The sequence below is a fragment of the Lissotriton vulgaris genome, chromosome 1_1 (genome assembly GCF_964263255.1).
Source record: "Lissotriton vulgaris chromosome 1_1, aLisVul1.2, whole genome shotgun sequence".
NCBI classification, from domain to species: domain Eukaryota; kingdom Metazoa; phylum Chordata; class Amphibia; order Caudata; family Salamandridae; genus Lissotriton; species Lissotriton vulgaris.
In genome coordinates this window covers 197,608,208-197,635,074 of record NC_141685.1, presented here as the reverse complement: position 1 = coordinate 197,635,074, position 26,867 = coordinate 197,608,208, and the positions used below count along the sequence as shown (strand labels likewise).

Below are 26,867 nucleotides of genomic sequence, written 5' to 3'. Positions count from 1 at the left end.
TTCTTGGTGTTGTGGCTACTCTTCCTTCTTCTTCCGTCCGTTTTCCTTCTGCACAGATCTTCCCCTGCCTGTTTTTGTGCTTTATGGCAGGATCTGGCTAGTTTGGCTGGTTGGTTTTCCCTCAGGGATACGGAGCCGACGGACTCAGACGACCGTCCACATTGCCGTCCAAGCCAAACGGAGAGCTTCTTAAAATGAAAGAACAAAAAAAAACCACAGTTTGATTCTGTAAACCCAATGTCCCACTTAAATTGATCATTAAAGTGCACCTCCTCTAAACGGACATCCCTGGTTGTACTTGTAAACAGGTTACAAGCTTTAGGCCAGTGTGCCAGACCAACGTGGGGCACAGCGGGCCCAGGCACCAGCAGAGGAGGAGCAGCAGCAGCGGGAAGCCCAGTCAGCGCCACATCTTGAACAGTGAGAGGATGCTGGGGTTCACGTTTCACGGCAGCAGGCAGTACCAACACGGCAGCAGGCAGTAGCAACACAGCAGACGTGCCTCCAACTCAGCATAGAAGTAGCAGCTCTCGGCAGCTCTCGGCACAAACAACACAGAAAACCTCGGTGCCAAACCTCTCCCTGCTTCCCTCTACTGCTGCATCAGCACAATCGTTTTTAACAAGATAGCTGGCACTGCGCCTCACGAGACAATTTCACCCCGACTCCTGTAACGCTCACTTGTTAGTTGTTCCCTTTCTGTAAACACATTATACAAACCAGGGATGGAATAGAGGGACCTGACTTCAAAATGGCGCCCACACCTCAGTGGGCTCCCGAAACCGGCCCTGATTATGCTTTGCTGGCAGTGGGGGAGTAGGAGGCGAACAAGGTTCCTATGCACTGACTTGCTGCAGCTGCTCCTCTACCAGTGCTGCCTGACCCCAAGATGGCCAGCGGACTCTGAGCATACACACTCCAGAAACCGGAGCATGCAGTGAATGATGGCGGCTCTGCGATTTAACCCTGGACATGTCTACCCTCCAGTCCCGACCTATATTGCTTGGCACACCGCAGCCCCTTCCGGAACATACCCAGGCAGCAGCCCTGCAGCCACATTCGAAGGAAAGAAACTACGCCATGGACTCTCCTGGACTTCTTTACTTTTTCTTTTGTCCTGGCCGCCATTTTGCTGCTGCTCTCGGCCGCTTTCTCTGGACCCTGACTCGCCACCTTGCCAATTCCCTCGTTCTTTAACCCTTTTCCCTCATTTCCCCCTTGACGATCCTCAAATGTTTCTTCCCTTTTCTGATTTGCCTTTTCTCCATATCCGTATATCCCTACCACCCTCCCTTGGTACTTTGACTGCATCCCCCCTCCGACCCCACTTAATGGAACTCTGCTTTTCTGTATATAGAGATAACTCTAATCACTAGTATATGCAGTAGACCTTTGTACTCTTTACCACTCCTATATGACTCTTAGAGTCTATCCATTTGTATCCCTTCCCTATGTATATAGAGATAACTCTAATCACTAGTATATGTAGTAGAACTTTGTACTCTCTACCATTGTGTTGTAATGTGCATGACATTTGTTTTTATTGCTTGTACTGTGACATACTTAATGTTATACCTTCCTGCATTCCTTTCTCTTGATGGTTCTTGTCATAAATAAAGCGCTGTCTGGATATTAGCTTTCCATAGATTTATTGTAGGAGAACAGTAGAGTGCGACTCCAGCATCTGCTGACCAGCACAAACTGACCAACGCAGAACACAGAGTGCAGGATTAGAACTAACAGCATTCTGGAGCACGAGAAGTACATAAAGAGAAAAGGGTCAAACTAGGAATAAGCAAATACATTTACAACACATCTTCTTTCTTTACAAAAACAAAGACATAAGAATACAAAAAAAACAAAAGCAAAAAGATTAATCACAACAATAGTCATTGAGATATGCTGGTGTTTTACGGTACCTTGTAACTCTGGTATTAACATCAAACAAAGAATTTTGAGTACAAGAATTATCAGTGGAAATACCGGAAACACCCGAGGAAAAAGAATCAGAAGCATCACCACCACTAAAACAATTCCTGTCAACAGGAGATGAAAATGAAACAGGGTGTTCTGAAGAAGATAACATATACCCACTATTCGCCTTTTCAGAAAACAAATCCAAAGAATCCTTCAAAACATTGTGAGTAAGAAACGAAGCACTTTTTTGTCAATGCAACTCTCCTGATATTCCACTTTTTACCATTTGAGAGAAGCACATAGTGTGGAAAAACTTATTTTACCTTAAAGGGTCCCCTAAATTTTGAGAGACCTCTTGTTATTCTTCCAGATTTTACTTTCACAAAATCACCTCTAGAAATATTTGAGGTAGAATTACTGCTATTTTTCTTACAAAAAGAAGAATCACCCTTATCAAATAAATCCTTCAATCAAGAAGGAGTACGTTTAGAACTTGGAGCCCTACCCCTCATAAACTCAAAAGGTGATTTTGTTTTCCCAGAATGAACAGTGGTACGGTATGCAAAAACCATGTCTCTAACAAGCTCAGAAACAGATTCACCTCTGAATTGAGCTAATTGAATGGTCACTTTCACGAGCCTGTTGACTCTCTCGCATAGGCCATTACCCTGTGGGTTATAGAGTGAGGTACGATGGTGTGACACTCCAGACTCACTTAAAAATACACGCATGTTCTGAGACACCAACTGTGTACCATTATCATTGATAATGACACTGGGAAAACCCTCTTCTTGGAAAATAGATTTAAAAAACCTGATGGTACTCTCCCGCCTGGATTATGGAAATGCGTTATATCTGGGAGCTCTGGCAGCAGTGACCAACAGACTCCAAGTCACACAAAATTGTGCTGCCCGACTTTTGTTCGGTATCCCCCGCTGGCAATCAGCAAGGAAGGCCCTAAAAGAACTCCACTGGCTCCCAATTGCTGCCAGAACACACTTCAAAGCTATGTGCATTGTGCACAAAGCATTTCACCGAACAGGTCCAGCTATCCTGCGTTCTTTGGTTTTACCCTACATTCCATTGAGAACCCTTCGTTCCAGCATCTTGCATCTTGCCACCACAACCAAAGTCAATAAGGCTCGTTGGGGAGGCCGGGCTTTCTCACACATGGCGGCAAAGATGTGGAACTCGCTCCCGCCGAACATGCTGGAGATTAGCGACCTGATGGTTTTCAGGAAAACATTAAACTTACCTGTTCGCTAAAATGTGCTAAATACCCTGCTATCCTGCTCACCACATTATTCAGCTCAAGCGCTGCGAGGCCTCCGGGTATGTATCCGATATATAAATATAATTTTTCATTTCATTTCATTACTGTCAGTTGTGATGTCTCTCACAAATTCAACACACAACCACTTGCTGAACACATCCACACAAACAATAGCAAAACGTTGACTCCCAATTAGCTCATCCATTGGCCATATAAAATCTAAACAGATTGTGTGCCAAGGAATATTTGGGGTATCTAACTTCCCAACAGAGGAACCACCAGCAACTTTCAATCTTTTTTCACCCTCTTTACAGATCATGTAATCCTCAACCAACCTTACAACCTGTGAATCAATCCCAGGCCACCAAAAGTTAGCTTTCAATCTCTGTTGAGTAAGAATCTGTCCCAGATGACCTTCATGGGCTAAAACAAATAATTTTTTCCGTAATTCAAACGGTGGTACAACTTTATCATTACGTAAAAGGATATTGTCACCACAAGTTGACAGCTCATCAAGAACTTTTAGAAAAGGTGGCATAGAAACATTCAAACAACTTTCTCTCCTAGGCCCCTGTTTAACCAATATAATATCCTCTTTCAAAATGTGATCATTCTGCATCATTTCAATCCATTCCTCCTTCGAGAAAGACCCCTCACTTACTGACAAAACATCATCGATCCAAGCCACACTTTCATCATCAAAGTTTGAACCAAAGCAATCATCCAATGCCTTGTCAACACCAATCGAAAGCCTGGATAAACAGTCAGCCTGAAAGTTGCGCCAACCTTGAAAATGTAGAACCTCGAAGTGATAGTCTTGCAACCTAGCTGCCAACCTAGCCAACCTTGGAGAACCTTTGACCGCACCACCTGTAGAAAGAATACGGATAAGAGGCTTATGATCAGTCTTAAGAGTAAATTTGGTGCCCCAAAGATAAGTCAGAAAATATTGTGTACCCCAAACAGCCGCCAATGTCTCCTTCTCAATAACCGAATAGTTCAACTCAGAAGGAGACAAAGAGCGCGATGTAAAAGCAATTGGACGTTCCCTGTCCGAATGCTTTTGCAAAAGTACAGCGCCGAGTCCTGTAGCACTATCATCTACCATCAAAATTGAAGTGCGCTTAGTATCAAAAGGCGCTAATACATTCGCCTCACAGATTTCCTTCTTAATTTTATTGAAACTTGAATTCTGTTCATGCCCCCAGACAAATTTTGTACCTTTTTTCATAAGGACTCTTAAAGCATTAGTTTTCCCTGAAAAATCCCTAACAAATTCAGAGTAATACTCTATCAGTCCCATGAACGATCTAAGTTGTTCCTTATCAATCGGGCATGTTGCAGAACGTATTGCCTCCAATAAATATTTCTTTGGTTTGACACAAGCGGCTAAGAACTCATGCCCAAGGTACTCAACATGTTGTGCTAGAAACGAACACTTCTCCTTCCGCAAGGTAAGACCTGTTTAGGAAATCCTATGCAAAATCTGTCTAAGCACACGGTTATGATCAGCCACTGAATCGCCAAACACAAGGATGTCATCCTGGAAGTAAACTACTTTCTGAATGCCTCTAAAATTTCACTAACCATGCGCTGGAAAACACTTACCGCTGATATTAATCGAAACGGAAGGCATGTGAACTGAAAAATCCCTTCAGTATTGATGAAAGCAGTGAGTTTCTTGCAGCTTTCATGCAACTGAATTTGGTGATATGCACTCTTGAGGTCCAACTTAGAAAAGAACTTTGCGCCATCAAGAGTTGACACTAACTCACCAATATTAGGTAGAGGAAATGTGTCAGCAATAACACATTTATTCAGAGATCTTAGATCAACGCAGAACCTCAACTTGCCATCCGATTTAACAGAAATCACCACCGGAGACACCCATGAGGATGCCTCCACTGTCTCTATGACACCACTCTGAGGCATCTCATCTAACAATTTCTTAACTTTATCTCTAATCGAGAGTGGTATCCTCCTCAATTTGTGTTGTACAGGTAGAGAATTTCTTTTGACCTACATAAGAGTAGCATAACCCTTCAAAAACAGAGGGAAATTCAATAAAAATAGTGTCAATAGAGTCATCCTCCAGAACCATAATCTCTAGGAGCTCTAGGATTAATGATAATGTATAAATCATACTGGTGAACCCACCCCAAAATCGCAGGTCCCTCAACTGAAACATAGACCTTCCCAGCAGTGGATCTATTTTTAAAGACAATTTCACATTCAAAATGACCCAAAATGTCTATTTTTTCCCCTTGGAAACCCCTAGGAGAAATGTCACTTTCTAGTAGATTTTTGTCCTTCCACAGCATTTTGAACGTTGAATTGGGAATAATAGTGTATCTCGACCCAGTGTCTACCATCAATGACACCTCTTGACCATTAATCTTAAAGTCAGCCTTGGGTCTGTTCTGTCTTCTGTCATTCTCATTAACGAAGTTAATGTCGTTTACAACCAAGAGTCTGTTTTTCTCAAATCTGTAGTTGTTATCATAATTTCCAACAACAGCGACTTTTTGCCTTGGCTTTGTTTTGCACATCTTAGAAAAATGTCCAATCTGTCCACATTTGAGACATTCCTTCTTGGTAGCAAATCAGAATCTCACCTCTGATGAGTGAGTGTTGCTACCACATCTATTGCAAAACGTGTTACTAGGAGCAGACTTCCGTACATTGTATTTGAATTTACTTTTGACAACAGCCACAGAATCATCGCTGCAATTTCCACTCTCTGTACAATATTGTTTCTCTGAAACCTCATTTACCTCTTGTACTGAATTGGTCTTTTGAGAGTCAATAACTTTTGATACATTTCTCAGACTCCTCAATTACTTTAGCCAAGTCTATAGCTACTTTCAATGTGGGGTTTTTCCCTGCCCACAATCTTTCTTGGATTTTCGATTGTTGCATTGAACAATCAACTGGTCCCTTATGAGTTCATAACTCATTGCCCCAAACTTACACTTGATGGATAATTCTCTTAAGCGAGCAACAAAATCATCAATTGTCTCTTCATCCTTCTGTTTCTGCGTATAAAACCTATAACGATTCATGACAAAGTTTTTGTTAGACCTGGCACCTTGGCGTGAGTCTCCCTTCCACTTTTTGCTGATGTGCCTCCGATGTTTTGCTGGTTTTCCGATACTCAGGGCACTGCGCCACGGCTGATCCGTGCCGCAGTGCAAGTGCTCCCTACTGTAAAACTGTACATACGATTGGTATCCCTGATTGGTGCATTGGATTTACTGTCAGTCCCCAGTAAAGCGCACTAGAGAGTGCCGGGGCTTGTAGATGCCAATACTGCTGGTGGGCCTGCAGCGCTGGTTGCGCCACCCACCGAAGCAGCCGTAAAGTTGTGTCTGGGAACTGCGACCGCAGAACCCGCGTGCGGTCTCGTACTGTCACGCTAGCTGGGCAAGTGCACCCACTTGCCAGCCCCGACCCTTCCCTTGACTACATATTAGTCACCCCTATGGTAGGCCTGCGGGCAGGGTGCGTTGTAGGTGTAAGGTAGGACAAGCCCCGATGTGCGTGGCATGTCCTAGTAGTGACTTACAACCAAGCCCGTATTTCACTATTGAAGGCTACCTGCTCCATTAGGCCAGACTGAGCAGCGAGAATTATTACACCCTATAATTCCCGCAGGCTCAAGGAGAATGGTAGCGAGTCATGTTTAGTATGCCTGAACTCAGGATGATGAAATATTTCTTGTAGTCAAGTTTATTTTAGTATCCTGGGTTTGCAAATGCTACTTTTAGAAAGTTAGCATTTGCTTGCTTAACCATTTCAGCCCGCCTCTGCTGGTATGTGTATCTGACTGTCTGGGATGTGTGAGTGACAGGGCTGGAGGGATGACAGGTGGTGAATGCGCAGATTACACCTTAGTGGGAGGTAGGAGTGCCTCTTGACTCGAACTGTAGCTGTGCTCGGCCACCACAATGCTGGCTCCACCCTCCTGGGGAGCGGCGGATGACTCTTCCGGCACCTGGCCCAGGAAGGGCGAAGCCCCCATCAACAAGGTACTCTGGCCGCCCCTGTCCGCACAATGCTGTCTCCACCTCCTGTGGGGCGTCTGATGCGCCTGCCCCTCACACTGAAAGCAGAAGCCGGAGTACACCCGCCGGGGTACTCAAGGACTGAGAGTGGCTATGCAAAGGCCCCCCTGGCCTGCGAGAACAAAAGAATTGGCCTATAAAAGAAGGAGCCCTGCTCCTTGAGAATTAGATCCGGTTTGGGCCACAGAAGGACTCTGCCCTACGAGAAGGACCGTGAGAGACAAGGAAGGGTGCTGACTCTTGCCTGTGTCTGGTGCCTTGCTGCTGAAGGAGAGGAAGAAGAAAAGACTACGAGAAGACTTTTGCTTTACTTTGTGCCAAACTCTGCTAAAGAGATCTCCAAGGGCTTGCAACTGAACTTGCCCCCTGACCAGCGTCCCAGGACCAGTGGACGCTACCCCCTTGGAAGAAAGCGACTGCGGGTGCTGACCATCGCCGCAGCACCGACGGAGGAATCTCCTCCAAAGGCAACGACATCCACCTGACCACCGTGACCGGGGCCCAAAGCAACAGCGAGAGCAAAGTAAGGACCAGCCACCGCTGGCCCGAACACCGTGACCGCAACTGCACCGGGAGCCCGAGAGCAAAGCGAAGGGGGACCCGTCTGGTCCGAGCTCTCGAGGTGACTGCATAACGAGCAGCCACTCACCTGCAAAGACGGACAGTTGCCCTGTGAGAATCCGCAAGGTCGGTAGTCTGCCCGACAGCCCAGCTGTGAGTCCACAGCTGTACCGGCACTTGGCTGGGTACGTCCTGCACTTGGGGACCGTACTGCCACTTGCCACCGCCGCACAGCCGCCGCCTCCAGGGTCGGAGCGGACGACGAGGAGAGGACCCTGCCGCCACAGAACACCGCTGCCCCGGATGACCAGTGACCTGCTCGGCTGAAGAGCCGCAACGATCAGCGACCCCGGGAAGGCAACGCGACGTGGGACAGATCCCCTGGAAGCCGCCGGCTCCACAAGAACTTGGGTTAACACCGGCCTACGGGCCCTCAGAGAACTGCTATAAGAACTGTGGTAACCTGAACTGAGTAACTTGCAACCGTTATCATAAAGTACGTTGACTGTATTTACAAGCCTGCTTAAAATCTATATAAAGATATATATTTTTACAGAATACAGTCTGGTCTCGTTGTGTGGTGGGTTGGTTGTAAAGGTGTACTATTGCAAGTGTTTAACCCTATGTGCCCCAAAGATTAGCCTACGACTGCTTAAGCCACACTACCTAGAGGGTAAGCAGAGGTTGTCTGGAAGGTAACCCTCAGCCCTGACGAGGAAGAGGAGAGTCCCTGCTTGTCGCTAGTGTTGCACTGCGCCAACTAGAGACTCCCCCTTCCTACATTGGTGGCAGCGGTGGTATTTTCGAATTTACACTTGCGATATCTATACCTGAGCTTCTGACCACTACACAAGGATTACGGCCCAGTTACTTAGCCACAGACTTTGCTTTTGAATTTTGCCGAAAAGAAGATTCCGAGTGCGAAAACCATGCCGGGCACGAAGAGCCTGGATGGAGCAGAGTCCACGACCTCCGAGGTGTTGGAGGTGGAGTGGGACCCCGCCAAAGTGGATAAATATTCCAGGGACGAACTGAAGTTCTTTTGCAAGAAACTCAAGGTCCCGCACGCTGGCTGCAAAAACAAGACACAGCTCTCCAAGGCCCTGAAAGCCTTGATAGAGTCCCGAAAGACCCCGGAGGATCAAGACGCCCTCGCCGAGCAGAATGCAACGGAGGAGCAGAATGCACTTGGGGATCTGATCGACCTCGAGAGGCAAGACAGCGAGCACAGCTTTGGTAAAGGCCTGTCGCCCGAGGAGCTGGCGGACAGGAAGGAAACGAGGAATCACGAAAGAAAGCTGGCAGAATTGAAAATCCAGCTGGAGCTTGAAACGAAAAGAATGGCGCTGGAAGAGCGAAAGCACCAAATGGATTATGAAGTAAAAATGAGGGAGATAAGTCTCAAGGAGAGAGACTTGGATCGTCCTCCCTCTGGTGGCAGCGCATCGCCAGTGCAGGTAGAGTCAAGAGTGCACATCCCGAAGGACGTAGTTAAGGAGTTCTTTAAGGGGGATGACATAGGACAGTGGTTTAGGGCATACGAGGTAGCCATGTCCTCCCACCGGGTCCCTGACAAGGATTGGGGAGCGGGGTTGTGGGGAAGGTTCCTTAGCGAAGGGAGAGATACCTTGCTAGATTTGCCCGTTGAAAATCAGAGATCCTATGCCCACATGAAAGAAGCTTTAATGAACAGGTACGGGCTTACCCCTGAAATGTATAGACAGAAGTTTAGGGGATGTACTAAGCGGCCTGGGAATACGTATGTGGAGTATGTGACTTACTTTTGCAGAGCACTGGATGGTTGGGTGAAAGGTAACAAAGTTAATGATTTTCAAGGTCTCTTTGATTTAATTGCATGGGAGCACTTGTCTCATCACTGTTTTCCTGAGTTACGCCAACACCTGATCGATAGCAAGCTGTCCAACCCGAGGAAGCTTGCTGAGGAGGCGGACCGCTGGCTCAGCACCAGGGTCCACAAGGGTCCCGTGGGAGACTCCGCCAAGAGTGGGCAGGGTCCCCAGCAGAAGAGTGGGGGGGACAAAGGGGGAAAACAGAAAGGGTTCCAAAAAGGCCCCCAAAGTAGTTCCCAAGGGAGCCCGCAGCAGGGTTCTCAGACTCCCCCACCTCCGAAGCAGAATGGGGCCCCGACAGGTAAACCTGTTCCAAAGGGGCCCTTCAATTGTTTCAAATGTGGCGAGCCTGGGCACATATCCAGTGACCCCAAGTGTCGCCTGTTTGGAAAACCCGCACCCACTGGTGCTCCGCCCCGACAAGTGACTAGCGTTCACCTGGGAGAAGAAATGATGGTCCCGGGGGGTGGAGATCCCGTTCACATGACCCTAGTCTCGCTAGGAGACAGTGAGATGATCCCTACGAACTACCTGCCCTCTAACACTAAGAAATATGGGCAGGTGGTGATCATCAATGGCAAGGAAGCTGAGGCTCTTCGAGACACAGGAGCCAGTGTGACTGCAGTGAGGCAGCACCTGGTGTCTCAAGAGCAGGTTGTACCCCATGCCTACTGTAGGGTTATCAACGCTGATAATTCAGAGAGTCAGTGTCCGATGGCTCAAGTTCCCTTCGAGTGGGGGGGGGTCTCTGGTACTCTACAGGTCTGTGTAAGGAAAACCATGCCTGTTGACTGTTTGCTAGGGAATGACTTGGAGCACTCCCCTTGGGAAAAGGTGGAGAAGACGACTCACCTGCGGATGGTGGGTCTGCCTGACTGGGCGTGCGTGACCACCCGGTCGATGGCAGCCAGTAGGGGTGATCAAGAGGTCCTGGGGCCTGAAGGAGAGGCGGATGACCTCCAACTTGTTTTCAACCTCTCTTCTTCTTCTGCTTCTATCCTTAATTTTCAGTCCATTATGATTTTCATCCGGGACTGGATGGACTTTAACCACCTGAAACTCAACCCAGATAAGACCGAGTTGGTGTTGACAGGTGGTGCCTCCAGTCCCTGGTCCTCACTTTTTTGGCCCCCTCCCCTAGGTTCTCCCCCGGTCCCTTCTACCTCAGTGAAAACCTTAGGCATCAAACTTAATTCTCACCTCACCCTTCACTCCCAGGTTTGCTCTGTGGTTTCTTCTTCTTTTCTTTCACTATGCACCATCCGCAAGGTATCTCGTTTCTTTTCCTTTGAGGCCTTGAAGCTGATCATCCTTGCGATGGTCATCTCCCGCCTAGATTACGGCAACGCCCTATATGCTGGCATACCTGCACATAGTTTTAGGCGGCTGCAGTTGATCCAAAACCAGGCGGCACGGTTGGTGTTCAAACTCCCTAAATCTTGTCACGCTACACCCCTCCTTAAATCCCTACACTGGCTTCCTGTCCGTGAACGTGTCCAGTTCAAGCTTGCTTCCATCACCTTCCAGGCTCGACTGGGCACGGCCCCTGCCTTCATCGCTTCAGAGATTGTCCCATATCTTCCAACTAGGGAGCTACGATCCTCATCTCAATCCCTGTTATCAGTCCCCCGGTTCCGCAGGAAAAAATGGGGGGGGTCGAAGTTCGCGACCCTTGCCCCAGTCTTATGGAACTCCTTGCCCTTTGAGCTCAGATCCCTAACGCCTTATCCCCAGTTTCGAAAGAAACTCAAAGCTCACCTATTCACCAAATCCTTTAGTTAGATTATTTGTTACGTTGTTCCTCCCCTGCCATTTCCACTCTGGAGATCTGCATGTTACAGTGCCATGAAACCGCTGGTGAAAGCGCGCTCTACAAATACTTTTAAACTCAAATTTAAACAAAGTCAGCGTCATCCTCACCACACCGGACACACTGAGCATTAGCTCGAAGGCCATACCGAACCCGCTGGACCGGCGTGTAGTACCACTGATGCACAAACTTATAATGAAGAAGACGAAAATTGCCATTGGCCACATATCCCCCAGTCATAGAGCAGCACTCGGACCACTCATCATCACTCAGTGGTTCTGGGAGACTCCTATCCCATCGAGCCCTGGCCAGTACCGCGCCTCCCCCCTCATCCTCCTGCGCAGCTCGGTATAGTTTAGAAAGCAACTTAGCCCTGTCCGTAGTAGTGTAAAGCAATTGCAAGGCACTGAGTGCCAACGGTTCCTCCGGATACGTAGGGTATAGAGCATGAACGGCAGCCCGAAGTCTGACGTATGTAAAAGTAGACATAACTGCATTAGCAGAGTGGTCCGTCATAGTCTGTAAGGAGAGGAACGAGGCCCCAGGGAAAAGGTCCCCCATAGTATGTAGCCCAGCCCCCTGCAGGATCTGTAAACCTCCAATTTCGCCTGAGACCGAGATTTCTGAGTGATAGAGAAGTGGCATAGCAGGCACATACAATGGCAACCTGGCTGCTCGTCTGCCCAACTCCCGCCAGGCGTTCGCTGTGGATTTCACCGTGTCAACCTCTACTTTGTCAAACACTGAATGATCGTTGACTATCATGGCCCTTAGCGGATTTGGTAGAACAGCACTGGCTTCAAGCGCCACATGCGCGGTATATGGAGGAGCAGACAGCCAGTAGGTTGCATAATGTGCTTGTGCACATAAATAATATAGTTTCATATCTGGTGCAGCAAAGCCCCCCAACTCGTATTGCTTGGTCAACACTTCCCATGTCACACGCGGCTTCTTACCAGCCCAGGTTAGTGTAATCAGCATGGATCTTAGCCTGGCAAAAAAGTGTGAATCCAGCGGGACAGGAATGTTGACAAAGAGATAGAGGAATTTCGGCAATGCCACCATTTTAATTAAAGACACTCGATCTGCCAGAGTTAGAGGGAGTCGAGTCCAACGCGCCACCTGATCTTCTAACTTAGAGATAGCCACTCCATAATTAGCCCTTATAATTTCTTGGCTGTCCCGATGCACCCAGATGCCCAGACACCGAACTGACTCTGTCGCCCATTCCAACGGAAATTCTAAGGGAATCGGGTGGGTAGCATCCGTGAGGGGCAGCACAACAGATTTGTCCCAGTTGATGGTGAGACCGGAGTAACAACCAAACTTGATAAACTCCCGGAGTATAGCTTCTAGATATAGAGCAGGTTCACGTACATAAAGGACCATGGCATCAGCATACATGGACACTGCCAAAGACCTGAGAGGGAACTTCAACGCCGCCTCCGCATATCTCTGCCTCAAGATACAGGCCAGCGGTTCCATCACAATAGCAAAAAGCAAAGGCGAGAGAAGACAGCCCTGCCTCGTCCCCCTCTGAACCGGAAATGGGCTGGAGACATGACCATTGACCCTCACTCTCGCTATGGGATTAGTATATAGGAGAGTTATCAATGATGTAAAAAACTTTCCGGCAAGCAAAAATCTCCACACACATCGGATGTTGTTCGGCAAACAGCTGGGGTTCAGGTTAGGCGGGATATACAGGATAAATTAGCGAATGTTGGATGGTCTCGGCAGAGCCTCACCTACGTGCGGCCATCTTGCTCGGCGCCCTCTAGCGCCCCCCAGATAGAGAAAATTCTTTCCGAATTTCGGCATGGGAGGTCGAGTTCGGCAATCAAAAAACCCTACGGTAACATGACGATTGTGCTCTGTCTAACCAATTATTCATCTTGTCTTTAAAGATTATTGCGCCGAAAGAGATTGTAGGAAGAAATTTTGCAGTAATCAATTTTATTAGCGGGACTAAGTCCTAGTAGTGCAAAGCACTCTTCGTTCTTATAAAGGCTCCCTCCAGGCTGCGAGCAACTGGCTGCATTTCAGTTGTATGTGCAGAAGGTCTCCCTTTGTGATCGATCCAAACATCTCTTCGTTGTGTGACTTTACATCTTGTACATTTGCAATTTTTTCTGTTTGTTTCTTTTATGTAACGCATGTAATCCTTAGTCCTTATGTTGTGCAACTGGTTCTTATGTACCGCGCTCTGACACCTTCGGGTAAAGTTCGCGCTATATAAAATTTCATTAAATAAAAGTAAGTCACTCCTTTACAGTGAAGTGCAGCTTCACGTGTTTTCCAGAGTATTTGTGTGTGACCGATATCCTACACAATGCGTTCCCCTAAAAGGCTTGATTATTGATTTGAAACTGTGGAAAGCGCCTCCCTAGTTTGTCAATTGAAAAGGCAAAGGCATCATGTGCCTTCAATGCTGCTTAACAGGTGTTCTTATCAATGATAACCTCTCAAAAACTTCAGTGATGTAGTTTTCGGCGCAAAAAAGATAAATAAGTAAATCAGTGCAATTTTTGGGGGGAAACGCCTTAACTGTTTTTTCTTAAGTAAGATTTCTAACCAAAACAAGCAATGGCAAAGCAAATAGGTTCTGCCTAGGCAACAGCATTGACGGTCATAGCGTATTTTTCATTTTATTTTTTTTATTTTTTACTTTAAGACATGCTGCCCACCAGTGCGGGCTGCTCTGAAACATGTGTAAATAGGAAAAGAAAAACATTGACAAAGCCAATACATCTTACATAGGCAAAACCTATTGGCTTTGTCAATGCTTGTTTTTTAAGATGGCTATGTGGTGATTACACCGTGTCTTAACTTTTGGGGGGTACCTTTTGAATGCTTGTTTTTCTCGCTGTCTGCTTGAATAATAGTGGTAGCCTCTTTTCACTGTGCAATTTGTAGTTTGTGTTTATTAATGTACACTTGTATATCATTCTTTGACATTTTATCGTCTACTACCCTCAAAACACATTTTCCTTTTGCTGTCCGCTTATGTGCACCTACTTTAACTTTCCCCAAGTGTTTATTATTCCCCACAAAAGGGCCGCTGTTCTTGATTTGGCATTTTTTCGCACTCTAAGATGGCCGCCATCATTACTGGATCGATCATTGTAAGCGCTTTGCAAATGCACGCTTTCTTTAGTCTCCTCCACGCCAGTCTCTAGACTCTGGGAGGATGCACACAGAACAACGCTTCGCCATCTAAGCTGGATCCCTTTCCTGAACTTCAAAGCAAGTATATTTAGTAAGTTCCGTTGAGCAGGGACCGCAGCCATTTTAGGGTCCCCCGGTCTCCCGTTATATCCCTATGTTCTTTTCCCACAGAAACAAGACTTCCTTGAAGGCCTGATTGCATTGCTGTTGATGTGTTGAAGAACTTTTAATGACGAGTAAGTTGTGTGTGGACTTATTTCTCTTGGGAACCATGCCTCGTCCCACTGAAATTTCTACTCCCTCCCTTAATTGGGCTACTCCTTGGCCAGGGCCTGTATGGCGACCCACAAACTCCAGGGCACCGCTACATTTCCCTGATTGCCTTCTGTCTTTTTTCACTAATCAAACAGTAACTTTGCTTTCCAACAGGTCTAGGGCTCACTTAGGGCCACTGGGGTTGTTACAGCGATCCTCTCTCATGTTATGGCTACACATCTTTACTTATCCTGTGCCCATGCACACACCTTTAGTTATCCCGTGCTAGGTGCTTGCGCCTCCATTAGCTCAGGTTCTCTAGCTCATCTTTCTCTCTCTTCCCATAGGACTTCCTGTGCCTGCCTTGCAATTGATGCGACAATCGGGCAAGAAGGCAGACAAATAGCCGATTCCTTCCGCCCATTATTTCGGTTCAGCTCCACCCATATTTTGTCTGGTAATACGCTCTCCTTAGAGACATCTTAGTATCTGCATTGTGACTTCCCATGTGCATGCTATACACCCACGCATGCATGCTTCTTTTGCCCAAAACACCCAGGTCAAACAGGATTACTTTAGAAGCCATCCCAGATTCATTGGATGATCATCCAACTACCTTAGAAGTCATTTACACGTCATCAGACATCATCAAGCTCTTGAAGTCATCAGCAAAGCTGGAGAAGCTCAGCCTGATGATTTGAGGATGACTTGAAAATGATTATCTGATGACTTTAGTGGGTGTCATTATTCGTGATGATTTAAGGATGACTTCAAAAGGAGTTCCTGATGACTTTAGTAGGTGTCATTATTCATGATGATTTAAGGATGACTTCTAAATGACTCTCCGATAACTTTACAAGATGACATTGTTCCTGATGACTTTGGGGTGATTTGAAAATGAGCATCTGAATACTTCAAAGGTACTATTGTGTTTTCAATAAGATGTTTTTGCGTCTGGTGAATTTAACAGGAATTGCTTGTCTATTTAAAGAGCACGTCCACCACTTTGGTTTTAGTTTTCCAGAAAAATGCAAACTGTTGGATGATTGCACAATAAATTGCAGATAAACGCAAAATGTCGTATACGTTTTCTATTATACACAACAGAGCATACAATGTGCTTTAGCAAACTGTGTATAAATCAGTGGTTATTTTTTTAACACATTTATTGATTTTTTGTCACTTTCTTTTTGTACAAACCAGGTAAGATAAGCATCCACTGTAACTGTAATGGACTCCATGTACCTTAGGTACATCTCCAATTGGATACTGGGTCACACTTATAAGCCCCTGTACTGTGTACTATAGGTACCCAGGGCATATGTGCACCGAAGGCCTACCAGGGGCTGCAGCTTGTAGTATGCCACCCCTGGCTGGCCCTACTAAATTGACACAACTGGCTGATCACTCAGCTGGGGCAGAGTGGTGTAATCACCCTTTGCTTAGATATAGTATACCTATATCTAAACCTATATAGACACATATATACCTATAAGTCACTCCTAAGGCAGGCCTTAACAATCCCGAAGGCAGAGAGTGCTTGGTATTATGTGAGATGGTGCTCTAGCATGAGCTGAGCCTGTCTGCAGCTTTCGGAACCATGTCCTTATAGCTGTTCTATGATATAGCCATACCATATACTTTTAAGTGCATTATGATCCTCGCGGTCATTGCTAACTTTGGTTTGGCTTTATCAAAACATGTTGTGTAAGGTGTCATACGCTTTGTAATACTACCCCCCTCACCAAACCCAAACACACCCTAAACCCTAAAATTAACCATGGCACCCCAAAACCCAAACACACCCTGAACCCCCAAATTAACCCTTGCACCCCAAAACCCAAACACACCCTAAACCCTAAAATTAACCATGGCACCCCAAAACCCAAACACACCCTGAACCCCCAAATTAACCCTTGCACCCCAAAACCCAAACACACCCTAAACCCTAAAATTAACCATGGCACCCCAAAACCCAAACACACCCTGAACCCCCCAAATTAACCCTTGCACCCCAAAACCCAAACACACCCTGAACCCCCAAATTAACCCTTGCACACCAAACCCAAACACACCCTAAACCCTAATATTAACCCTTGTACCCTAAAACCCAAACACACCCTAAACCCTAAAATTAACCCTGGCACCCCAAAACCCAAACACCCTAAAATGAACCATGGCACCCCAAAACCCAAACACACCCTAAACCCTACAATTAACCATGGCACCCCAAAACCCAAACACACCCTGAACTCCCAAATTAACCCTTGCACCCCAAAACCCAAATACACCCTGAACCGCCAAATTAACCCTTGCACGCCAACCCCAAACACACCCTAAACCCTAATATTAACCCTTGTACCCTAAAACTCAAACATCCTAAAATTAACCATGGCACCCCAAAACCCCCAAACCCCCTAAACCCTAAAATTAACCATGGCACCCCAAAACCCAACCACACCCTGAACCCCCAAATTAACCCTTGCACCCCAAAACCCAAACACACCCTGAACCCCCAAATTAACCTTTGCACACCAAACCCAAACACACCCAAAACCCTAATATTAACCCTTGTACCCTAAAACCCAAACACACTCTAAACCCTAAACTTAACCCTGGCACCCCAAAACCCAAACACACCCTGAACCCCCAAATTAACCCTTGCACGCCAAACCCAACCACACCCTAAACCCTAATATTAACCCTTGTACCCTAAAACCCAAACACACTCTAAACCCTAAAATTAACCCTGGCACCCCAAAACCCAAACATGCTCTAAACCCTTAAATTACACCTGGCCCCCCAAAACACAAACCCACCCTCAACCCTAAAATGACCCTGTACGCCCTAAAATCCAAAAGCCCTACAAACCCCAAAACTGTTTATGAATGCAGAATGCCGGGAGGCGCTGCTGTGATTGCAAATGATACTTTCTGTACACCCAGGCTGCACTTCCTTCATAGAGTATTTCCATGGAATCCGATTGTTAGACTTATTAGACAACTGCGGACAGACCTGCTCATGGCCAGGAATGGTCTTGCAAAGGAAAACAAGCTAATTTGTAGAACTCCTTGGGACTGCCGAATTCACTCCATCACAATACTAAAATACATTTGTAAAAAGCACAGCTGCCTCGAACACAATGCCAATGTAGAGCAGCTCTCTCTCACTCTTGCATATCCTGAGCCTGAAGCCGGTGGATTCCTCGTGCAAAAGCCTACGCACATCCGGGAGCGCCGGAAGTGACGTTATTGGTCTGCGGCAAGAACGAATACCGTGAGGGCAATGGCCATAATGGACGTTGGATCGGGATCAGTCTTTATTTTTCCAACTACACTTCCAAAGCATCACAAGTTCATCGATTCCAGCGTGTATACTCCGGTAAGTGCTGCAGCTGCTAGGTAGATGTTAGTCCATCGGGGCAAGCTCCACGGATCTGCACGCGCCCATATCCTGGGTCAGCCCCCCGATTCTAGCGCAGCTGCCTTCCTTAAAAAAGAGCCGCAGTCCTCCGCTCTCGGTCCCAGCTGCTCAGTTTCCGTCCCAGACGAGCTTCCTCATTTTTCGGAAAGCACGAGTTTTCAATAAGTGGGCCAGACGCAGCTCCCTGCAGATAAAGGAAAAAGGACAATTTCTTTGGTTGATGTGGCACCCGATGCGTTGGCTGCACACTTTTCCAAGCTGAGGGTGTACGCCTGACCGGTGACCGGGTGGCCCACTAAGATAAAGGTGTGTGCTTCGTGTTAGTGTAATGAATGCGTTGCAATGTGTGTGCGTGCGTGATTGCGTGTGTGTTTGATGTTTGTCTGTATCAGTGGCGTCACTAGGGGGTTGCGGGGGGGTGCGGACCGCACCGGGTGACACCAGTCACAAGGGGTGACACCGACGTGTGGGTGTTTCGTGTCAAGGCAGACTTTGTGAAGGTTAATTTTGCAGGGAGTTTCTATTGGTATTAATTATCACGCTCAGCCTTTGTTGGCGCTGCTGCGATGTTTTTGAAAATAACCCAAACAGGGGGGGGGGGGGGCGCGGCGGAGGGAAGACTCCTTTCTCTGTCAGCTGTGCGCTTAAAAGTCTCTTATAATTAATCACCATCCGAGATGCATTCTGTGTTTAAACAATAATTCACTGCGTTCTTACTCGTGCAGGTTCCTCTTTTTAAATCGTTTTCATAGTTTCTGTTCCCTTCTTTTGCTCCAGTGCAACATCATACACAGGGAATGGCTGTCTCCTGATAATAAGTGCAAAGTGCGCAATGATATGCTTCATGCAAATAGTTGGCCCAATTCCTTCTGTGTTCTTTTATGGAGAAAAGATTCATGTTATGTCCGACGGTTTACTCTCTTCATTGCTGCCTGAAAGTATTTTTGTCTTGGTGGTTTTTGGTGTGATTCCCAAAGTATTGCATTGTTACTTGAAAGTACAGTAATCCTTTGTACACTAAAGTAGCATTTAATTCAGCGTTAGCATTGATTTTAATACCAGCGCCAGGACACCTTCGGGTAACAGAGCGCTCTACAAATGTGCCAAATAAATAAAAAATACTAGATGGGAAGTTATTCTATTTTTTGCAGTTTTATATAGCGCCAACTCGACCCGATGGTATTGGAGTGCTTTACATGAGCATCAGTTACATTATATAAGGGCACATTCATATTTTGTAGGCGCAGGGAGATTAAGTGATTGCCAAGAGTCACATGATGTTGTGCTGAAGCCAAGACTTGATCCTGGTTCCCTATCTCCAAAGTCAGTAGCTCTGGACATTTATTTGACATCCAGGGGCCTATGTAGGAGAAAATGCCAGCGCGTGGTGCTATGTCAAATTTGGCAGCGCTGCGCTCCGACATTTTCTAACTGCAGGGATGCGCAGTATTTACAAAAATACGGAGCACCCCTGTGTTTCTCCTAGGGCTGGCGCAAAAAAAGCTGCCTAGCGCCAGTACAGGCCCCTTGCAGCCAAGTTGCAAGGGTGCCTGCGCTGCAGGGGCTATTGTTTATGTGCAGGAAGGGACACTTTCCTGCACATAAACAATCAATAATGGCAATTTGCTGTTTCTATGTGGGCTGCAGCACACATAGAAAGAGCAAACAATGAGGGGAAATAGATAATTTCTTGTTGTGTCACCATTTTAAGACCAGGAATTACCTGGTCTTAGTTTTTGCTCTGCACCGGCTTTGTAAATCTGGGCAGCGTCAAAAAGCAATGGGGGTTGCAGTGGAAGGCCCACAGCAACACCCATTGACCGCCCCTTGGCTGCAAAGGACTGTGGCAGAAAGCGGTATAATTACAAGGTGGAGTTAAGCCACATTAAGTGGCTTAGCACCATCTTGTAAATATGGGAATTGGAGCATGGGAACGTCACTGGAGTATCAAAAAAGTGACGCTACGGTGGCAAAAGGGGCTTGTAAATATGCAGGTGCAGTTTCCACATTTCGAAAGACTCTACACCAGTGGCATAACAAAGGCCTCTGGAGTACAGGGGGTCCCGAACTCCAGGGAGCCGCTCAGCACAGTAACGTGGCCTCAGAGCTCCTGAGAAAGTCTGGAGGGCAGCCTCTCAATGTGATCTGCAGGGGTCTCACCTCAAGTTTCATTACGTTATTGTTCCACACTATATACAAACATTATTCCTTCATTTAAACTTCTTTGTTATGTAACTTCACCTTAGTGTGTCATTTCAACTGTTAATTTCACGCCCTCCTTGATCCAAGGCATTGCCATACCATGAATCCACATTCCAATAACAAAGCCGTGTGCATCAGAAGGAGAAAAGGACCCCTTGTGTCATTACAGCGCTGCTCACTGAGGAGCACGGTGCCAAGGCACAAGTAAGTCTGCTTATCCCTTTTTCCGATGTAGGCTTTTTCTCACAAGTTGATTTTTCACCCTTACTTGCCACAGTCACTCATTTATGCTTGCTGGATGACTTTCCATTTGATAACAAGTGAAAAATTCCCCCAAAGATGACCCCGTCTGCCCACTACCACACATAATTTACCCATCATATCAACGTCTTTAATGCATCCTCTGTCACTTGCCTCTCTCCTTCGCCCCCTCTCTCCTTTGCCCCCTCTCTCCTTTGCCCTCTCTCTCCTTTGCCCTCTCTCTCCTTTGCCCTCTCTCTCTCTCGTTCTCTCTTTCGCTCGCGCTCTCTCTCGTTCTCTCTCTCCTGCGCTCTCTCTCTCTCTCCTTCGCTCTCCTTAAGAAATCAGGAAACAAACATATCTATTTTCTCTTTAGAGCCAGCCTGTGTTAAAAAGGAGAAACAAAAGAATAACCATTTCTCCACTCTACTTGGATCAGATAAATCAGATAAGTACCTATGTCCTTCTAAATATGTATACCATCATCCTACTATATACCAGATAGACGAGGATTCTTTGGTTGAATATATCTTTCTTCTCTCATTGTATTCTGTACAGGACGAGAGGCCGAAGAAACTCTGGTGCGAAGAAACAGCTACACAAGCATGTACCTCTGGCGAGGGAACACAGAGGCGAAGGAACCCGGAAGAAGATATCAACGACCTGGGAGAGGAAGACCCGCGTGTCAGGGCTGGAACATGTCAGAGGTGTCCAATCAAGGATCCACAAATTCCTGACTGCAGGACAACAGGACCCGAACAAGTAAGTCAACAACACACAGGGAGTGCAGGAAATGCTAGGCAGAGCTGCGACTTATGCAAAGCACATTCTTGTCCCGGACGTCCCAATTTATTCACACTTCACTCCACCCCGCTCCCTGTCTGCAAATGGAGAGGGTGCGACTGACAATGCCCCTACCCTGCTGTCCTTGAGTCTGAGTATGGAGCTCTGTGCCTGAGCCTTGTTCTACCTAATGCCACTAATGGTGTGTGTTTAGGGCCTTGTTTTTTGTGAACCAGGTTTTCTGTAATTGATTATGGCAAACTTCAGAATTACTTCTTTTAGATGCTGAAAGGAGGATGTAGCGTGGATCCTTGTTCAACAAATTTGAAATGATTTAATAGTTGCAGTAAGGCAATTGACATTCAGTCGAGCTGGGATTGTGACAATTCATTATACATTGTGTTGTATGTTTGCATATGTGAGGTTGTATCATAACTGAACGATGACTCCATCATTGCTTAACAGCTGTCTGCAAAAGAACAATAAGAGCAATGGGGGTGCCTTGTAATTTCTTAACAGTTTGTGCTGATCTTGTGCTACAAATGGCATGCAAATCTGGCGCAAAGCCTTGAGTTGGGATTTCATTTGTAAATCTGTAGGTCCAGGTGTGAGGTTCTCAAACTGGATGAATGAGTGATAGCAAACTGCACTTACAAAATATACTGTGCTCGCAGCTTTTATTTAGACTGGATCAACTCCCTAATAATTAGATCAGTTGGTCCTGGTCCTAACACTTGGTAGTAAGCTCCTTTTTTGATTTCTGGTCACTATGCTAGTTTCTTAGACAACTGTTTTCCAAATATGATAATTGCAAGTACAGTTCAGACTCACCCTGGCTGCCTCAATGATGGTTTTGTAAAGAAATCTGGCACTGATTACTTTCTGTTTGCAGAGGAAGCTTGCCCGCGTCTAGTGAACAGGACTATGGCCCATGCTTGTTTTAATGCATCTACATTTGTACAGTCTTTATCAAGTACCCCAGCATTTCAAAAGGGTGAAAGAGCCAGAGAAGACACACTGCTACTTGGGGCTAGAACTGTCATTGTGGACCAGGGGCTCATAGTTCATAAGGGAACTTTTTTTTTTTCTTCAGCTTCTGGCCCCCTCTTGATCAATGCTTTGCTCTAAGCTGTGCCAAACTTTGACCAAGTGGCCTTAATGTTTCACTTAGGAACCATGTAACCCTAACCATATCTCATCTGGCAGACTGTATGAAATAATGGAATTGGAACTTTTGATAGGCAGCCCAGCCGTATTAAAAACCATAAATAATGGTGGGAACATGATACTGATGTATGTTATTTTGTTTTCCCAGAGTTTATGAAGTCTGTGTGCAGTGCCAACGGCTGGTCATCACTGGACAACAGAAGTATGAGAAGGAAGCTGGCTATAAAAATTTGCAATCCCAGAAGAGGATTAAGAAAATCTCTGCATCTAGAATCAAGCCATGAAGTTGCTGGTTTTCGTTGAGCTATTTGTTATTGTTGCATTAGTCTGGCCTTTCTTCCCCGGATCTTATTTTTTTTCTGGATGTTTTCTCTTGTTTGGTATCCTGGCCCCTGTGGGGCCAAATATGTGCTTTAGATAAATAAAATTACATTGAAACCTCCCTTTTGATAATGTTTTTCCTTTACCACTATTTTGGTTAGTGTTTTGCAAATGGTCACCATGTCAAACAGCGTCCGATAATGCTCTGTACCTCTAAAGAAGGCAAATCCCAGTGAGTCAGGAGTATGGGAGTAGTGGCACATGTTAAGCTGATCTGAATGCAAAGGTATAACATTGCTGCAGGCCACTTCTTTTATATAAAGGTGCTTATGGTATTTCTGCAGCACAAACATAGCCAAAAATAGCAACTTGTATTTTATACAAGTGTCTACCTCTCACTTTAGAGTTTAAAAAGTAATCTTTCCAATGCAGGACAAATAATCTGAGTATTAGGACAGGATTTAGAGACGTTTTGTGTCTGGTTTGCTTGAGTTTATAATGCAGACCTGATTCAAAATTTTCGGGATTTGCAAACAAGAGCAAATTGGTATTTGGTACAATATTTATTTATTTATTTATTTAACGATTTGTAGAGCGCCTGGTGACCCGAAGGCATCCCCGCGCTATAATGTTTGATTTATCCAGAGGAGAGGGCAGGGAAGAGGGAGGGGACATGATAGACATGGAGTTTATTTAGGAAATAGGAGCGTTTTCAGTTTTTTTCAACACATCCGAAATGGGAAAAGTTTCACTTTTGTGTACACATAGTATTTTTTGGGTTATGGAAGGGTACCCTTCCATTACAAAACCTAAGTACCAGAGTAATTGACTTCCATCCTGAAGCGGTTATAGAATCATCCAGGGATAATCATCAGTTATCCTTAAATTGTCTAGAGCCCATCCAGGAGTCATTCTCACTCATCCTGATGTTGTCAGTTAGTATTCGTGGAGTTGTAAAAGGTAATCACTCCCTGTCAGTGGAAGTCATCAGAACACCATCCTAGCGTAGTTTTTGTGATTACAGTAAGAGTCATCAGAACACCATCCTAGCGTAGTTTTTGTGATTACAGTAATAGTCATCAGAACACCATCCTAGCGTAGTTTTTGTGATTACAGTAAGAGTCATCCCATTTAAATAATCAGCCCTGTGGGCAGACTTCAGGATGGCCTGGGATGACGTCCCCAGGAATGGCTGGCTGAAGCCATCCAATGACTTCAGAATCACTCCAGGATGATCTTCCTTTTTGACTAGGGCAACCACGTCTTCACTTTTATGCTGCGCGGCAGGCACGAGCTACCCTCGAGCATGATGCAAGAGATAGGCGTAATTCCTTACTTAGACATTGGCAACATGCCGCTAACACTATGGTATGCATGGCACAATGACACGTATGGTGCACCACATGGGCGGACAACGAGTAATTCTTTATACATATGGTTTGAATAGCTCCACATGCTCTTTATCGATAACTTTTATCAACAGGACCGTTTCCCTTTCGGGGTGCACCTTTAAATGTATTGTGCACCTTATTATATGTTGAAATATGCATTATTCTTTTTAGGTTGTTCTTTCTTCCACTGTCCTGAAAAGGCACTGAATCTTAAAGGGCCGAAATGCATCAACACCACCATCCGGAAGAGTCTCTTTTTTTCCATTTAGCAAATCTCTTAAACGATAATTCTGATGTTTTTTCCCTCACTCCTTTACAAGAGATCTCTCATCTAGGGATGATATACGCAAGGCCTTTTGAGAATTTATCCAGTTAAAAAACCCCTGTGATGCTTCTCCCTCAAACAACTGGGGAACTCTCAAAGCAGTTATAAATGGAAAATGTATTGCCCTAACTTCTGCACTTAATAAGCGAAGAGCTAAAATAGCGACTGGCACTTGAGCAAGAATTGCAACAGCGAGAACAGGCCCACAAAGCCACCCCAACATTAGCCCTACAGCAGAAGGTCACCACACTACGGTGTAAACTCAGGGACATTTATATCAATAGAGCAGAACTCGCTCTCTTAAACCTCAAACACACATCCTACGAGCAAAGCAATACAGTGGGTTCACATTTCACACAGCAGCTTCGGGTCAAGGTAGAAAAGGTATACATCAGTGGCATCCCTTGGGACTTCGGCGAATTAGAGAGCTCTGACCTCAAAAAAGGCCCCCGCATCTTCTGCTACTTTTACAAAAAATCCTATATGGCAGAACAGGTCGAAACTCAGGCTCAACTCGACTACCTACAGGGCATGGAACTGCCACGGGTGAAACCAGCCTAGAATGAGATACTAGGTGGGCCTAGCAGCAAAGATGGCCAAAACGTTATTACATCCATGAAACTTCATAAATCACAGGGACCAAATGGTATCAAAAATCACAATTTTACAAAACATTTAGTTCTGACTTAGTGCCACACCTGACTTGTCTTTTTAACTATAAAGCTGAGGTGGGGACAGTCATCACCTCTATGAGCGAAGCGCTGGTGTCAGTCATCCCAAAACTAGGTAAAAACCTGCAATCATGTGGTTCTTACAGGCCTATCGCACTACTCAATCTTGATGCCAAACTTTATGCAAGGATCTTGGCCCCTACATTAGAAGGTATACTGCCTGACTTGATCTACCTAGATCAGTCCGGCTTCATTAGGGCAGAAAGACGCTCAGTGCTTAATTTGAGCTCGTATTCCGGTGCTCAGCACGGTGCTTAATTGGTGTCCAGTGCTCCACACCGGCACTTAATTGTCAACACCACACTTATGACAGTCTGCCACATGGTGGTGCTGCTCAGCCTATTTAGAGATAAGCTGAACAATGGTTGTTTATTAATACAATATACATAAAAAATGACTAATACCTGCCTCACGAACCATTCCTCTAGCTTTGGGAACCTGGAAAAATTCTAACTGTCGCACTTGCAGGGGACAGAGATGGCTGTTAGTTGTTTTACTGACGCCATTGGCGCCGATGAACGGGGTAATGGGTGGTGCAAGCTGGAATGGCCTACTGGTCTGGACCCTGGCACTTATTATTTTACAAATTAAGCACTACACACTACAATGTACGGCGGGGACTGCACCTAATCGAAAAAAACACCAATAAACAGACATGGTTCTACTAGGGCTTGATGCTGAGAAGGCATTTGATTGAGTGGATTGGCCTTTTTTGTTTTCCACTCTGAAGCGTTTTGGTTTTTGTGACCCATTCATCGCAATGATTTTAGCCAACTATGCCAAACCGCGGTCTAGAGGTCTGATCAGCGAGGGGAGCTCTGAACTTTTCCTGTTGGGGAGGGGAACTTCCTGTTGGGTAGAGGAACAAGACAGGGGTGCCCTCTCTCTCTCTCTTATTATTTGCACTAAACATAGAACCCTTGGCAGCCACCATAAGCTCGACACCGACCGTTCATGGTCTAACATCGAGCTCTGTAGAACATAACATCTCCTTATTCACCGATGACATGCTTTTAACCCTCACCTCCCCCCAACCCTCACTTCAAGGTGAATTGCTCTGATTCAAACAAGTGACAGGCTACCATGTAAATCCAGGTAAATCCTTTCTACTTCATTTACCATTGTCCAGTACAGACATGGCAAATCTAGTGGCCTCTACCCTCTTCCAATGGGCTGAAGAAGACATTGAATATCTTGGTATTCAAATCATCCCCAGGTTGTTAGATTTATTCCATGCCAATTACCCCTCACTTCTACACCAACTGGAAGCAGACATCAAACGATGGGCACCTGTGTATATATATCAAGCTTGGACGCATACATGCCATAAAGATAACGGTGTTACCTAGGGTACTTTATCTTTTCCAGAGTTTTCCCATTGAGCTA

The 26,867-nt window shown here is 45.8% G+C and overlaps 1 protein-coding gene across 2 annotated transcripts; it reads left to right on the top strand.

Annotated features, from left to right (window-relative positions):
• Positions 1–18,122: 18,122 nt before the first annotated feature.
• LOC147738168 (uncharacterized) lies at positions 18,123–23,155 on the top strand. Of its 2 annotated transcripts, XM_086952168.1 has the most exons (4): positions 18,123–18,279; positions 21,140–21,212; positions 21,321–21,525; positions 22,862–23,155. In XM_086952168.1, the coding sequence occupies exons 1-4, from the start codon at positions 18,184–18,186 to the stop codon at positions 22,995–22,997; spliced, it is 510 nt and encodes a 169-aa protein (XP_086808294.1). In that variant the 5' UTR covers positions 18,123–18,183; the 3' UTR covers positions 22,998–23,155. The 2 variants fall into 2 exon arrangements, with proteins under 2 accessions (XP_086808294.1, XP_086808295.1); XM_086952169.1 differs by lacking the exon at positions 21,140–21,212 and having other exon boundaries at positions 18,139–18,279; positions 21,322–21,525.
• Positions 23,156–26,867: the final 3,712 nt, after the last annotated feature.